Consider the following 14,263-nt stretch of genomic DNA (forward strand, 5'->3'; position numbering starts at 1 on the left):
TTATGATACTGTACTGTGGAGAGCGACCAGCACACACTGGTTATAACAAAGTACTGGAGAGATACCAGCTACAGTACTGTAGAGAGACCAGCACACACTGGTTATAACACTACTGTAGAAAGAGACCATTGCTGTCCGTGCACGGCAGTATGCATGTCGTAAAGGTGCACCACGGCGCGCACCCAACAATGCGTTGATCGTGGTTTGTTTAATAGACAAACGATTCTAGTAATGGTAGTTAGTTATGTAGAAAGAAACATGGGGATTCAACGGACATCTCAAAATAAAGTAGCCTAGTCCTTCTAGATAGTCCTTCTGGCAAGAGAATAAACATTTACAAACATAACCAGACTGTTTACCACCTCAAGTGAATTAACCTATCCTATCCCCAGTCAGATCCATACAAATACATAAATATACATATATATATATATATATATATATATATATATATATATATATATATATATATATATATATATATATATATATATATATATATATATATAAAAATTATATATATATAAGGTCTGTCGCACTAGTATTCATTTAACTCTACTAACTTGAATTATTGGAACTGTAGATGTTTGGGGATAAGCAGCACAGCAGTCATGAAGCTATTGCTATAATAAACTGGGTGTTTTGTTTATTTAGGTAAAGCTTTATGAAAATTGCATGCACAATAGAGCATAAAACAAAAAAAATCCTTTTCCCTCTTGGCTAAGCCCCAGATGTAAATGAAAGCTAGAAACGCCCCTGATGATAACGAGAGTAAGATAGAGCTGCAGAGGTAATTGGAAAAGGTGACACATAGCACCTGGAAAAAAAGGCCAGAAAAAAAAGAATGGTGACCCTGGAACACCTTCAGCCAGTACAGACCGACCTAATGCATTTCAGACCAAAAATAGCTGCTTCAAAGTGCATTTGAGGTCTGCTTTGTATGGTTGGCGGACCTCATGTACCTCTAATGACAAAGAGGGGCCTTTCTATTGAATATGGTGTGTGTGCGTGTGTATGTCCGTTTCTTTGTGTGTCTGTGTGTGCATGTGTCTGCGTGTGAGTGTGTGTGTGTGTGTGTGTGTGTGTGTGTGTGTGTGTGTGTGTGTGTGTGTGTGTGTGTGTGTGTGTGTGTGTGTGTGTGTGTGTGTGTGTGTGTGTGTGTGTTTGGGGTGCGGGGGGGGGGGGGGGGGGGGTACATGTGACAGATTGCTGACTAATTCTGATGAGGTTGAATGGTTTTCAACTGGGCCAGCCAATGGACATTTTCTTCCTCTGTTTAGGGAAAATAGGCCTACGTTAAGGAAATACAGTATTATATCCTTAATCCATCGATCCATAATATTGGCCCATAATAGGTTCAAATTGTGTGACAAAGCAAAGACGTCCGTCTTGCTTTAAATTCAATATTCAATATCAATTTTCATGCTAAAACTAGAAGATTATGACTCTGAATAAACCTTTACAATTAGTGTATCTCTAGCCTTTTTTGGAAGGTTATAAAGTAACTGTCCTAGAGAGATTTTAATTATGTAATTCTTAAGAAATAAAGAGCAGTGTAAGAAAATCTGAGGCGATCATACAAATGATAATTTGACAAGTGATATTATTGATCAAGTATCATTTCATTTGACACCACTTATATCCTGTTTTGTTGTGCAGAAGGACCTTTCCACGATCTTAGAATAGAATCTGAGTCCGTTTCATGCTTTTTGCTTATCTCACTTCCCAGCCTATATTCCACATAACCGCTACAATGGTTTTAATTCGAAATGCTGCCCTCTGGTGCCAGTAAGTAGAATATATTTAAGTGGACACCCCACTCACATGAATAATAATTATAATTGTGAATTTCATTCGAAAATGTTTTTTTTAAATACTATATGGATTGATTTGGTTTCTTCTAATATATAATTATCAGTTCATTTTTTTTTAATCGACATTGCATTAACAAATTAAATATCATGAGACATGAACTTTGCTTTGATCATTATTTGTTAAAAAATAAAAGGTAAACAAGTGTGAGTTGTTAAGTTATGTCAGCATACCTCAGAGGGACAGTAAATATGGGTCCTTTCAAGGATTTTCCCTCCCTTTGCTTATCAGTTTGAGTGCAGAGGTTACGAAGGCCACGCCTTGCATGGGCACTCCACACTCTTCATGAACTGTTGGCCTGCATAGATATAGTAGATACAGATAGTCTTCGCAAGTTTTCTTCACCATTTCATTAAAGCCCACTATTTCACTTGAACGGCCCATTACATTTTCAGGTAAGGAATAATTATATTATGTATCATTTTATAAAAAGTATATTACATTTATATATATATATATATATATATATATATATATATATATATATATATTGTAAATATTTTATTTGATATGATATGAATGTGACATGTTTCTGAGAAACAGAATTGACCTTGTACTGCAAAAGTTTGCGAAAGTGTATCTCTATCAAAACATCCAACAGAATGTTTATCTTCTCCTATCTCCATTTAAACATTCGTTTTACATGAAAGTTCTGGTCCCTTTTCTTTAGGCAATGAACATGTCTAAGAGAACTCCATTTCCGGGGGCCTTTTTCCCAAAAGGACTCTTCTTCCTCCTCTCCCTGTCTCTGTTGATTCTGTATTCCTCGGATGCAGATGGATACCAAATGGCTTTCCCCTCCTCCACCACAGAAATCCCACATACCCTGATGCCTCGGGTCACAGAGGTCTTCTTTGTGGAAAGTAAAATCCCTACCATCCCAAAAGGAGCATTTGTGGCCAATCCTCAGCTTGAAAAGGTGGAGTTCTTATCCACGCCCACAGTGTCCGTGGAGGCCGGGGCCTTTGAGGGTTTGGACAGCCTCAAGGACCTTGAGATCGTCGGCACTCTGCTCACGTCCATCCCAGTGGGAGTCTTCGCCGAAGTCCCACACTTGGAGTCGCTGGTGCTGAAGTCCAACCAGCTCGGTGGTCTTCAGAGAGGTCTGTTTGACGGCCTAATAAAACTGACACAGCTCCAGCTCCACATGAATAGTATCCAATCCATAGAGGACGGCACCTTCGATGAGCTCAAGAGCCTAGAGAGCCTGCATTTAGCCAAAAACAACCTGACGTCTATCTCCCCCAGCCTCTTCTCACAACTCAACGCGCTGCAGACGTTACGGCTCTACGAAAACCAACTCACCTCTGTCCCAGAAGAGGTCTTCCTTCCTTTACCCAATCTGGTGGAAATTGCATTACAGGGAAATCAAATAACTCAACTAGCACCAAGACTTTTTCCACATAAAGACAAATTAAGGAAACTATCCTTGGACAACAATCTTCTCACTGCTTTACCACCAGAGTATTTCACTGGCTTCAGTCTGCTCAAAACACTGACACTGCATGCAAATCAACTGACTGGTCTGCCAGCGCTTTTGTTCGGAGGCACGCCAAAATTAACCGAGGTGAGGCTCCATCAAAACAACCTAAGCAGTCTTCCTAGTGGAGTATTCAGCCCCCTGACTAACTTAAAGGAATTAGATCTGTCCAAAAACCATTTTGAAACTTTATCTTCAGAATATTTTGACGGCATTGCAAAGCTTAAAAAGCTATATTTATCAAACAACAAACTCAGAACATTGAATGCAAACGTATTTGAAAAGGTAACATCGGTAACGATCCTTAAGCTATCAGGCAATATGCTGGAGAACCTTCCGGAAGATATTTTTGAACCTTTGAAAGCCCTGATAAGAGTGGACCTCAATGATAATCCCTGGCGTTGTGATTGCAATTTCATTTATTTATACCAATGGATGAAAGACAACTCTAAAGTGCTAACTCACACTCCTCCTGTGGTGTGTACGTTTCCAAATGATTTAAGTGGAAGGGAGGTGATTTCACTAACAGAGGATCAACTTGTGTGCCCCACCCTGGCTCCAACCACCACTCCTTTACATACCACTACCATGCCAACCACCGCCCCATCTACCACTACCATGCCAACCACCGCCCCATCTACCACTACCATGCCAACCACCGCCCCATCTACCACTACCATGCCAACCACCGCCCCATCTACCACTACCATGCCAACCACCGTCCCCACTACAACCACCATGTCACCGTGTGTGTGTGTATGTGTTTGGGGGGGGTTACATGTGACAGATTGCTGACTAATTCTGATGAGGATGAATGGTTTTCAACCGGGCCAACCAATGGACATTTTCTTCCTCTGTTTAGGGAAAATAGGCCTACATTAAGGAAATACAGTATTATATCCTTAATCCATCGATCCATAATATTGGCCCATAATAGGTTCAAATTGTGTGACAAAGCAAAGACGTCCGTCTTGCTTTAAATTCAATATTCAATATCAATTTTCATGCTAAAACTAGAAGATTATGACTCTCAATAAACCTTTACTAAACCATGTAAATCCCTACATGGTTTAGGCCCAAAATATTTAACTGATATGCTTCCACTACATCAGCCTTCTAGACCACTAAGATCCTCTGAGACCAATCTGTTAATTATCCCCAGAGTAAACACTAAACATGGGAAAGCAGGATTTAGTTACTATGCAACAAATAGCTGGAATAAACTCCCAGAGTATTTAAGACTTGCCCCAACTCTGAGCACCTTTAAAACAAGACTGAAGACTTTTATGTTTGCTGTAGCTTTCTGCTAAAATCTTAAATACATTGCACTTTCTAAAAAGCTTTTTTAACTTTGCCTTTATTTTCTATTTTAATACTAAAATGCCTTTTTCTATTTTACCCATTTCTTTGCCTATGTTTTTCTTTTACTTATCTATTATTTTATTTTATTGTATGACAATGTTTATATGTGAAGCACTTTGAGTCTGCCTTGTGTATGAAAAGTGCTATATAAATAAAGTTGCCTTGCCTTGCCTTGCCTTTACAATTAGTGTATCTGTAGCCTTTTTTGGAAGGTTATAAAGTAACTGTCCTAGAGAGATTTTAATTATGTAATTCTTAAGAAATAAAGAGCAGTGTAAGAAAATCTGAGGCGATCATACAAATGATAATTTGACAAGTGATATTATTGGCCAAGTGTCATTTCATTTGACACCACTTATATCCTGTTTTGTTGTGCAGAAGGACCTTTCCACGATCTTAGAATAGAATCTGAGTCCGTTTCATGCTTTTTGCTTATCTCACTTCCCAGCCTATATTCCACATAACCGCTACAATGGTTTTAATTCGAAATGCTGCCCTCTGGTGCCAGTAAGTAGAATATATTTAAGTGGACACCCCACTCACATGAATAATAATTATAATTGTGAATTTCATTCAAAAATGTTTTTTTTAAATACTATATGGATTGATTTGGTTTCTTCTAATATATAATTATCAGTTAATTTTTTTTTAATCTACATTGCATTAACAAATTAAATATCATGAGACATGAACTTTGCTTTGATCATGATTTGTTAAAAATAAAAGGTAAACGAGTGTGAGTTGTTAAGTTTTGTCAGCATACCTCAGAGGGACAGTAAATATGGGTCCTTACAAGTATTTTCCCTCCCTTTGCTTATCAGTTTGAGGGCAGACGTTACGAAGGCCACGCCTTGCATGGGCACTCCACACTGTTCATGAACTGCTGGCCTGCATAGATATAGTAGATAGAATGGTCTTCTTCACCATTTCAGTTTCTTCACCATTTCATTAAAGCCCACTATTTCACTTGAACGGCCCATTACATTTTCAGGTAAGGATTAATTATATTATGTATAATTTTATAAAAAGTATATATATGAAATTTCTACATATATATATTGTAAATATTTTATTTGATATGATATGAATGTGACGTGTTCCTGAGAAACAGAATTGACCTTGTACTGCAAAAGTTTGCGAAAGTGTATCTTTATCAAAACATCCAACAGAATGTTTATCTTCTCCTATCTCCATTTAAACATTTGTTTTACATGATCTTTTCTCTATTTTCAAAAAGTACTGTTCCCTTTTCTTTAGACAATGAACATGTCTAAGAGAACTCCATTTCCGGGGGCCTTTTTCCCAAAAGGACACTTCTTCCTCCTCTCCCTGTCTCTGTTGATTCTGTATTCCTCGGATGCAGATGGAAACCCAGCGGCGGCAACCAAAGAACACCAAATGACTTTCCCCTCCTCCACCACAGAAATCCCACATACCCTGATGCCTCGGGTCACAGAGGTCTTCTTTGTGGAAAGTAAAATCCCTACCATCCCAAAAGGAGCATTTGTGGCCAATCCTCAGCTTGAAAAGGTGGAGTTCTTAAACACGCCCACAGTGTCCGTGGAGGCCAGGGCCTTTGAGGGTTTGGACAGCCTCAAGGACCTTGAGATCGTCGGCACTCTGCTCACGTCCATCGCAGCGGGAGTCTTCGCCGAAGTCCCACACTTGGAGTCGCTGGTGCTGAAGTCCAACCAGCTTCGGTGGTCTTCAGAGAGGTCTGTTTGACGGCCTAATAAAACTGACACAGCTCCAGCTCCACATGAATAGTATCCAATCCATAGAGGACGGCACCTTCGATGAGCTCAAGAGCCTAGAGAGCCTGCATTTAGCCAAAAACAACCTGACGTCTATCTCCCCCAGCCTCTTCTCACAACTCGACGCACTGCAGACGTTACGGCTCTACGAAAACCAACTCACCTCTGTCCCAGAAGAGGTCTTCCTTCCTTTACCCAATCTGCTGGAAATTGGCATTACAGGGAAATCAAATAACTCAACTAGCACCAAGACTTTTTCCACATAAAGACAAATTAAGGAAACTATCCTTGGACAACAATCTTCTCACTGCTTTACCACCAGAGTATTTCACTGGCTTCAGTCTGCTCAAAACACTGACACTGCATGCAAATCAACTGACTGGTCTGCCAGCGCTTTTGTTCGGAGGCACGCCAAAATTAACCGAGGTGAGGCTCCATCAAAACAACCTAAGCAGTCTTCCTAGTGGAGTATTCAGCCCCCTGACTAACTTAAAGGAATTAGATCTGTCCAAAAACCATTTTGAAACTTTATCTTCGGAATATTTTGACGGCATTGCAAAGCTTAAAAAGCTATATTTATCAAACAACAAACTCAGAACATTGAATGCAAACGTATTTGAAAAGGTAACATCGGTAACGATCCTTAAGCTATCAGGCAATATGCTGGAGAACCTTCCGGAAGATATTTTTGAACCTTTGAAAGCCCTGATAAGAGTGGACCTCAATGATAATCCCTGGCGTTGTGATTGCAATTTCATTTATTTATACCAATGGATGAAAGACAACTCTAAAGTGCTAACTCACACTCCTCCTGTGGTGTGTACGTTTCCAAATGATTTAAGTGGAAGGGAGGTGATTTCACTAACAGAGGATCAACTTGTGTGCCCCACCCTGGCTCCAACCACCACTCCTTTACATACCACTACCATGCCAACCACCGCCCCATCTACCACTACCATGCCAACCACCGCCCCATCTACCACTACCATGCCAACCACCGCCCCATCTACCACTACCATGCCAACCACCGCCCCATCTACCACTACCATGCCAACCACCGTCCCCACTACAACCACCATGTCACCGTGTGTGTGTGTATGTGTTTGGGGGGGGTTACATGTGACAGATTGCTGACTAATTCTGATGAGGATGAATGGTTTTCAACCGGGCCAACCAATGGACATTTTCTTCCTCTGTTTAGGGAAAATAGGCCTACATTAAGGAAATACAGTATTATATCCTTAATCCATCGATCCATAATATTGGCCCATAATAGGTTCAAATTGTGTGACAAAGCAAAGACGTCCGTCTTGCTTTAAATTCAATATTCAATATCAATTTTCATGCTAAAACTAGAAGATTATGACTCTCAATAAACCTTTACTAAACCATGTAAATCCCTACATGGTTTAGGCCCAAAATATTTAACTGATATGCTTCCACTACATCAGCCTTCTAGACCACTAAGATCCTCTGAGACCAATCTGTTAATTATCCCCAGAGTAAACACTAAACATGGGAAAGCAGGATTTAGTTACTATGCAACAAATAGCTGGAATAAACTCCCAGAGTATTTAAGACTTGCCCCAACTCTGAGCACCTTTAAAACAAGACTGAAGACTTTTATGTTTGCTGTAGCTTTCTGCTAAAATCTTAAATACATTGCACTTTCTAAAAAGCTTTTTTAACTTTGCCTTTATTTTCTATTTTAATACTAAAATGCCTTTTTCTATTTTACCCATTTCTTTGCCTATGTTTTTCTTTTACTTATCTATTATTTTATTTTATTGTATGACAATGTTTATATGTGAAGCACTTTGAGTCTGCCTTGTGTATGAAAAGTGCTATATAAATAAAGTTGCCTTGCCTTGCCTTGCCTTTACAATTAGTGTATCTGTAGCCTTTTTTGGAAGGTTATAAAGTAACTGTCCTAGAGAGATTTTAATTATGTAATTCTTAAGAAATAAAGAGCAGTGTAAGAAAATCTGAGGCGATCATACAAATGATAATTTGACAAGTGATATTATTGGCCAAGTGTCATTTCATTTGACACCACTTATATCCTGTTTTGTTGTGCAGAAGGACCTTTCCACGATCTTAGAATAGAATCTGAGTCCGTTTCATGCTTTTTGCTTATCTCACTTCCCAGCCTATATTCCACATAACCGCTACAATGGTTTTAATTCGAAATGCTGCCCTCTGGTGCCAGTAAGTAGAATATATTTAAGTGGACACCCCACTCACATGAATAATAATTATAATTGTGAATTTCATTCAAAAATGTTTTTTTTAAATACTATATGGATTGATTTGGTTTCTTCTAATATATAATTATCAGTTAATTTTTTTTTAATCTACATTGCATTAACAAATTAAATATCATGAGACATGAACTTTGCTTTGATCATGATTTGTTAAAAATAAAAGGTAAACGAGTGTGAGTTGTTAAGTTTTGTCAGCATACCTCAGAGGGACAGTAAATATGGGTCCTTACAAGTATTTTCCCTCCCTTTGCTTATCAGTTTGAGGGCAGACGTTACGAAGGCCACGCCTTGCATGGGCACTCCACACTGTTCATGAACTGCTGGCCTGCATAGATATAGTAGATAGAATGGTCTTCTTCACCATTTCAGTTTTCTTCACCATTTCATTAAAGCCCACTATTTCACTTGAACGGCCCATTACATTTTCAGGTAAGGATTAATTATATTATGTATAATTTTATAAAAAGTATATATATGAAATTTCTACATATATATATTGTAAATATTTTATTTGATATGATATGAATGTGACGTGTTCCTGAGAAACAGAATTGACCTTGTACTGCAAAAGTTTGCGAAAGTGTATCTTTATCAAAACATCCAACAGAATGTTTATCTTCTCCTATCTCCATTTAAACATTTGTTTTACATGATCTTTTCTCTATTTTCAAAAAGTACTGTTCCCTTTTCTTTAGACAATGAACATGTCTAAGAGAACTCCATTTCCGGGGGCCTTTTTCCCAAAAGGACACTTCTTCCTCCTCTCCCTGTCTCTGTTGATTCTGTATTCCTCGGATGCAGATGGAAACCCAGCGGCGGCAACCAAAGAACACCAAATGACTTTCCCCTCCTCCACCACAGAAATCCCACATACCCTGATGCCTCGGGTCACAGAGGTCTTCTTTGTGGAAAGTAAAATCCCTACCATCCCAAAAGGAGCATTTGTGGCCAATCCTCAGCTTGAAAAGGTGGAGTTCTTAAACACGCCCACAGTGTCCGTGGAGGCCGGGGCCTTTGAGGGTTTGGACAGCCTCAAGGACCTTGAGATCGTCGGCACTCTGCTCACGTCCATCGCAGCGGGAGTCTTCGCCGAAGTCCCACACTTGGAGTCGCTGGTGCTGAAGTCCAACCAGCTTGGTGGTCTTCAGAGAGGTCTGTTTGACGGCCTGATAAAACTGACCCAGCTCCAGCTCCACATGAATAGTATCCAATCCATAGAGGACGGCACCTTCGATGAGCTCAAGAGCCTAAAGAGCCTGCATTTAGCCAAAAACAACCTGACGTCTATCTCCCCCAGCCTCTTCTCACAACTCGACGCACTGCAGACATTACGGCTCTACGAAAACCAACTCACCTCTGTCCCGGAAGAGGTCTTCCTTCCTTTACCCAATCTGCTGGAAATTGGATTACAGAGAAATCAAATAACTCAACTAGCACCAAGACTTTTTCCACATAAAGACAAATTAAGGAAACTATACTTGGACAACAATCTTCTCACTGATTTACCACCAGAGTATTTCACTGGCTTCAGTCTGCTCAAAACACTGACACTGCATGCAAATCAACTGACTGGTCTACCAGCGCTTTTGTTCGGAGGCACGCCAAAATTAACCGAGGTGAGGCTCCATCAAAACAACCTAAGCAGTCTTCCTAGTGGAGTATTCAGCCCCCTGACTAACTTAAAGGAATTAGATCTGTCCAAAAACCATTTTGAAACTTTATCTTCGGAATATTTTGACGGCATTGCAAAGCTTAAAAAGCTATATTTATCAAACAACAAACTCAGAACATTGAATGCAAACGTATTTGAAAAGGTAACATCGGTAACGATCCTTAAGCTATCAGGCAATATGCTGGAGAACCTTCCGGAAGATATTTTTGAACCTTTGAAAGCCCTGATAAGAGTGGACCTCAATGATAATCCCTGGCGTTGTGATTGCAATTTCATTTATTTATACCAATGGATGAAAGACAACTCTAAAGTGCTAACTCACACTCCTCCTGTGGTGTGTACGTTTCCAAATGATTTAAGTGGAAGGGAGGTGATTTCACTAACAGAGGATCAACTTGTGTGCCCCACCCTGGCTCCAACCACCACTCCTTTACATACCACTACCATGGCAACCACCGCCCCATCTACCACTACCATGGCAACCACCGCCCCATCTACCACTACCATGGCAACCACCACCCCATCTACCACTACCATGCCAACCACCGCCCCATCTACCACTACCATGCCAACCACCGTCCCCACTACAACCACCACCAGCCCCACTACTACCATCCCAACTACCACCCCCACTACAACCACCACCGCCCCCACTACAACCACCACCGCCCCGCCTACTACCTTCCCAAACACCACCACCCCGCCTACTACCATCCCAACCACCACCACCCCCACTACAACCACCACCACCCCGCCTACTACCATCCCAACCACCACCACCCCCACTACAACCTTCCCAACCACCACCCAAATGACAACTACCACAAGCACCCCAACTACAACCACCACCCCCACCACTACCCCAACCACCATCCTAGCCACAACAACCATCCCAGCCACCACCCCCACTACAACCACCACCACCCCCACTACAACCACCACCACCCCCACTACAAACACCACCACCCCCACTACAACCACCACCGCCCCCACTACAACCACCACCACCCCCACTACAACCACCACCACCCCCACTACAACCACCACCGCCCCCACAACGACTGCCATCCCAACCACAGTAACCATCCCAACCACCACCCCCACTACAACCATCCCAACCACCACCCCTACCACCACCACCACCACCACCCCTACCACCACTACCACCACCACCACCACCCCCACCCCAACCACCACAACCGCAACGACTACCACCCCAACCGCCGCCGCGACAGCCACCCCCGTGCCCGCCACCGCCCCAACGACACCTACGCCCACTACAAACGCCCTAACCACCGCTCCCCCTACCGCCCTCATCACGTCAAGAACAACAACAGCAGCGCTTGCAACAATAATGACAACCTGGCCAACTCTTTTAACTACAACAGCACCAGCGAAAACGACCTGTGCAATAGCCAGCACTACCACAACAACGCAACCTACTACCACGTCACCCTCGACAACCACAATTACAACTCTTAGCACTCCATCACCCGGCGCTACCATGGCAACAACCCCACCAACACCGAGGCACACCCCGGTAGTCTTCTTCACTTGCCCCATGGAGCCCGGACACCAACCCCCACCGCTCCGCCACTATCAGCCGAGCTGCCGGCGCAGGAGCAAGGTGGAGCAGTGCAAGGCCAGGTTCACCCTGTACACCACCCTGCTGGTGCTGGAGGTCATCTGCACGCTGGTGCTGGGAAAGTTAGTTTGGTCTCTGTACAGTCTGCTGCAGGAGAGGGAGGGGACGGACGACAGGGTCGACCTCACCCGCTTCTCCTACCGGAAGGAATTCGTCCGGAGGCCACTCCCCGAGGCAGAGACCGTCAGGCTTTGAGGTGTCTGGGGTTTGCGTGCGCGCTTTGCTTCGTCGGCTTCCGACGTTTTTTCTCAACGTAAAACAATCTTCGCTCGAAAATCCTGTGTACGAAATGATATCAGTTTTTTTTTTTTTTTTGGTATTTGCTTGTGGATTATTTATTGTGGATTACTGGAAGTTGAAGTAGGGTAGCATTGTTTTATTATTATGATGCCAGGAATAGGTAATTTCCCTGTTTGCCAGAAGAGGGAACCAGAAATACATGAAGCAGAAAGCAAGGTGGATAATTAACTAATGTGAAATGTAAAACAAAAGCTTTTCTCTGTAAATTATAGTTATTAACTATGCACATTGTTGATTGTATATAAGTGTGTATACTCCAAATCGACCTGGTTCAGAGCTGCCAGCCTGATGGACATGCTTGCTTGGGAAAGACAGACTGTCAGACAAACAGTGTGTGGTACGTGCACCTAACCTACGCTTAACCATCTGTGTGTAGAGGGACGACGTTCATACTTTCTCTTAATCCCCTGTTTCTGGCTCACTGTTCTGAGTGGCAGGAGTCCAGTCTAGATTGATGCCAGTTTTGTGGATTAAAGTGACAACGTGTTCGACATGTATTATTATTACAAAAGTATCTAGATTTATCTGTAGGACATGCTGCTGGCTAGCATGGTGACCCACATGATCGGGTGACTTCACATTCTGTTTCGATACAGGTGTCAGTTAACAATCAGCTAACCAATCATGTGACCTCATCAGTTCAGGGGATACACAGAGTAAGAAAGAATGGCAAAACATTTTTCCGCTTTCCATTGTCTATACTAATGTTAACGTGACCGCTTGTTTCTTTGGGAGCCGCTATGTTTTTTGTCATAATCTACGACAATCTCTGATTGGTCCGTTTTCATCTATGACACAGTCCCTAATTGACCCAGGTGACATTGTCATTCCTAGAATTCGTTGTGGCCGGCTGAAAGTCCACACTGAGAGGTGTGGCAAAAAGGTGAGGTCACGTGATCAGGATGGTCTCCGGCGGCTAGCTAAGGGCCCTATAGTCTTATACATGCTTTTTTTTTTTTTTTACTCCAGGCCAGAGATACATGTTGTGTTTATTTAACGTGTAGTTACTCAAGGGAGCGAGCTTTCCCTTGTGTAGAGGACTTTTAAAAGAAATGAAAGCGTGATTTTATGACGACGAAAAGGTCTGATCGAATATTGTGCAATTAAAAATGTCACAGCAAAAATATTGGGAGATCAGTTTCATATCCACCGTAAATACAAGGCTTATGAATGAAAAAAAATTACGAAGGCCAAAACTAAATAGATGTTCTCAATTATTTTAGTATATTTTAGTTTGTTTTGTCAACCACACACAACAGATTTAGTTTTTTTTAAGCTTTTTTATCTATGATGACTATGACAAAACCATTTAGGAAGAACTAATACTACTACTACAGGCACCTTACACAGTACGGGTCAGTGCAGGCCACCATATTTGTTGGAAAGGGAAGGGGGGGGTGGGGGGGGGCGGGGGGGAGCTTCAGTTGGTTGAACATTTTGCCAAAAGCATTTTAGTAAAAGTAAAACTATCTGCAACAAAACACATAGTCTTTGACAGAACGTCAGAAAAGTTTTTTTTTATTTCTTCTTCTGTTGATATTTTTTAATTTATGGACGTTTTTGTGTCTACGCCTATTTTGCATTTTATACATTTTTCCTTAATCTCGTTGTAACAGTTTGGGGTTTTTCAGCTTTGAAACAAACCAGCTTGAAGGCATTTTCAGTGTCGGATGACACCACTGCAATTTGATTACAAACTTGATTATGATAATTATGTTTAAAACACAATCATCATAGCCACAAACTCAGCATGAACTAGAGTAACTATTCAAGTAGCCTACATTTACTTAATTACATTCACTTAAAAAAAAGTACAAAATTAGCAAAAGAGCTTATGATAGAGACTTCATGTCATGCAGTAGTACGGATAAAATGAATGGTTTTCAGAGAAATTGGGCCAAGCACTGGACCTGA

The 14,263-nt window shown here is 41.5% G+C and overlaps 1 protein-coding gene across 1 annotated transcript; it reads left to right on the plus strand.

The window, feature by feature from the left end:
* Positions 1 to 2,131: 2,131 nt before the first annotated feature.
* Positions 2,132 to 12,837, plus strand: LOC115555840 (slit homolog 1 protein-like). Its single transcript, XM_030372883.1, is given in 8 exon segments — positions 2,132 to 2,267; positions 2,543 to 2,648; positions 6,078 to 6,415; positions 6,417 to 6,680; positions 6,682 to 7,599; positions 9,002 to 9,161; positions 9,534 to 11,299; positions 11,441 to 12,837. Coding segments are annotated over 7 exon segments (4,353 nt in total). The 5' UTR covers positions 2,132 to 2,267; positions 2,543 to 2,545; the 3' UTR covers positions 12,245 to 12,837.
* Positions 12,838 to 14,263: the final 1,426 nt, after the last annotated feature.

This window comes from Gadus morhua, chromosome 12 (genome assembly GCF_902167405.1).
Source record: "Gadus morhua chromosome 12, gadMor3.0, whole genome shotgun sequence".
NCBI classification, from domain to species: domain Eukaryota; kingdom Metazoa; phylum Chordata; class Actinopteri; order Gadiformes; family Gadidae; genus Gadus; species Gadus morhua.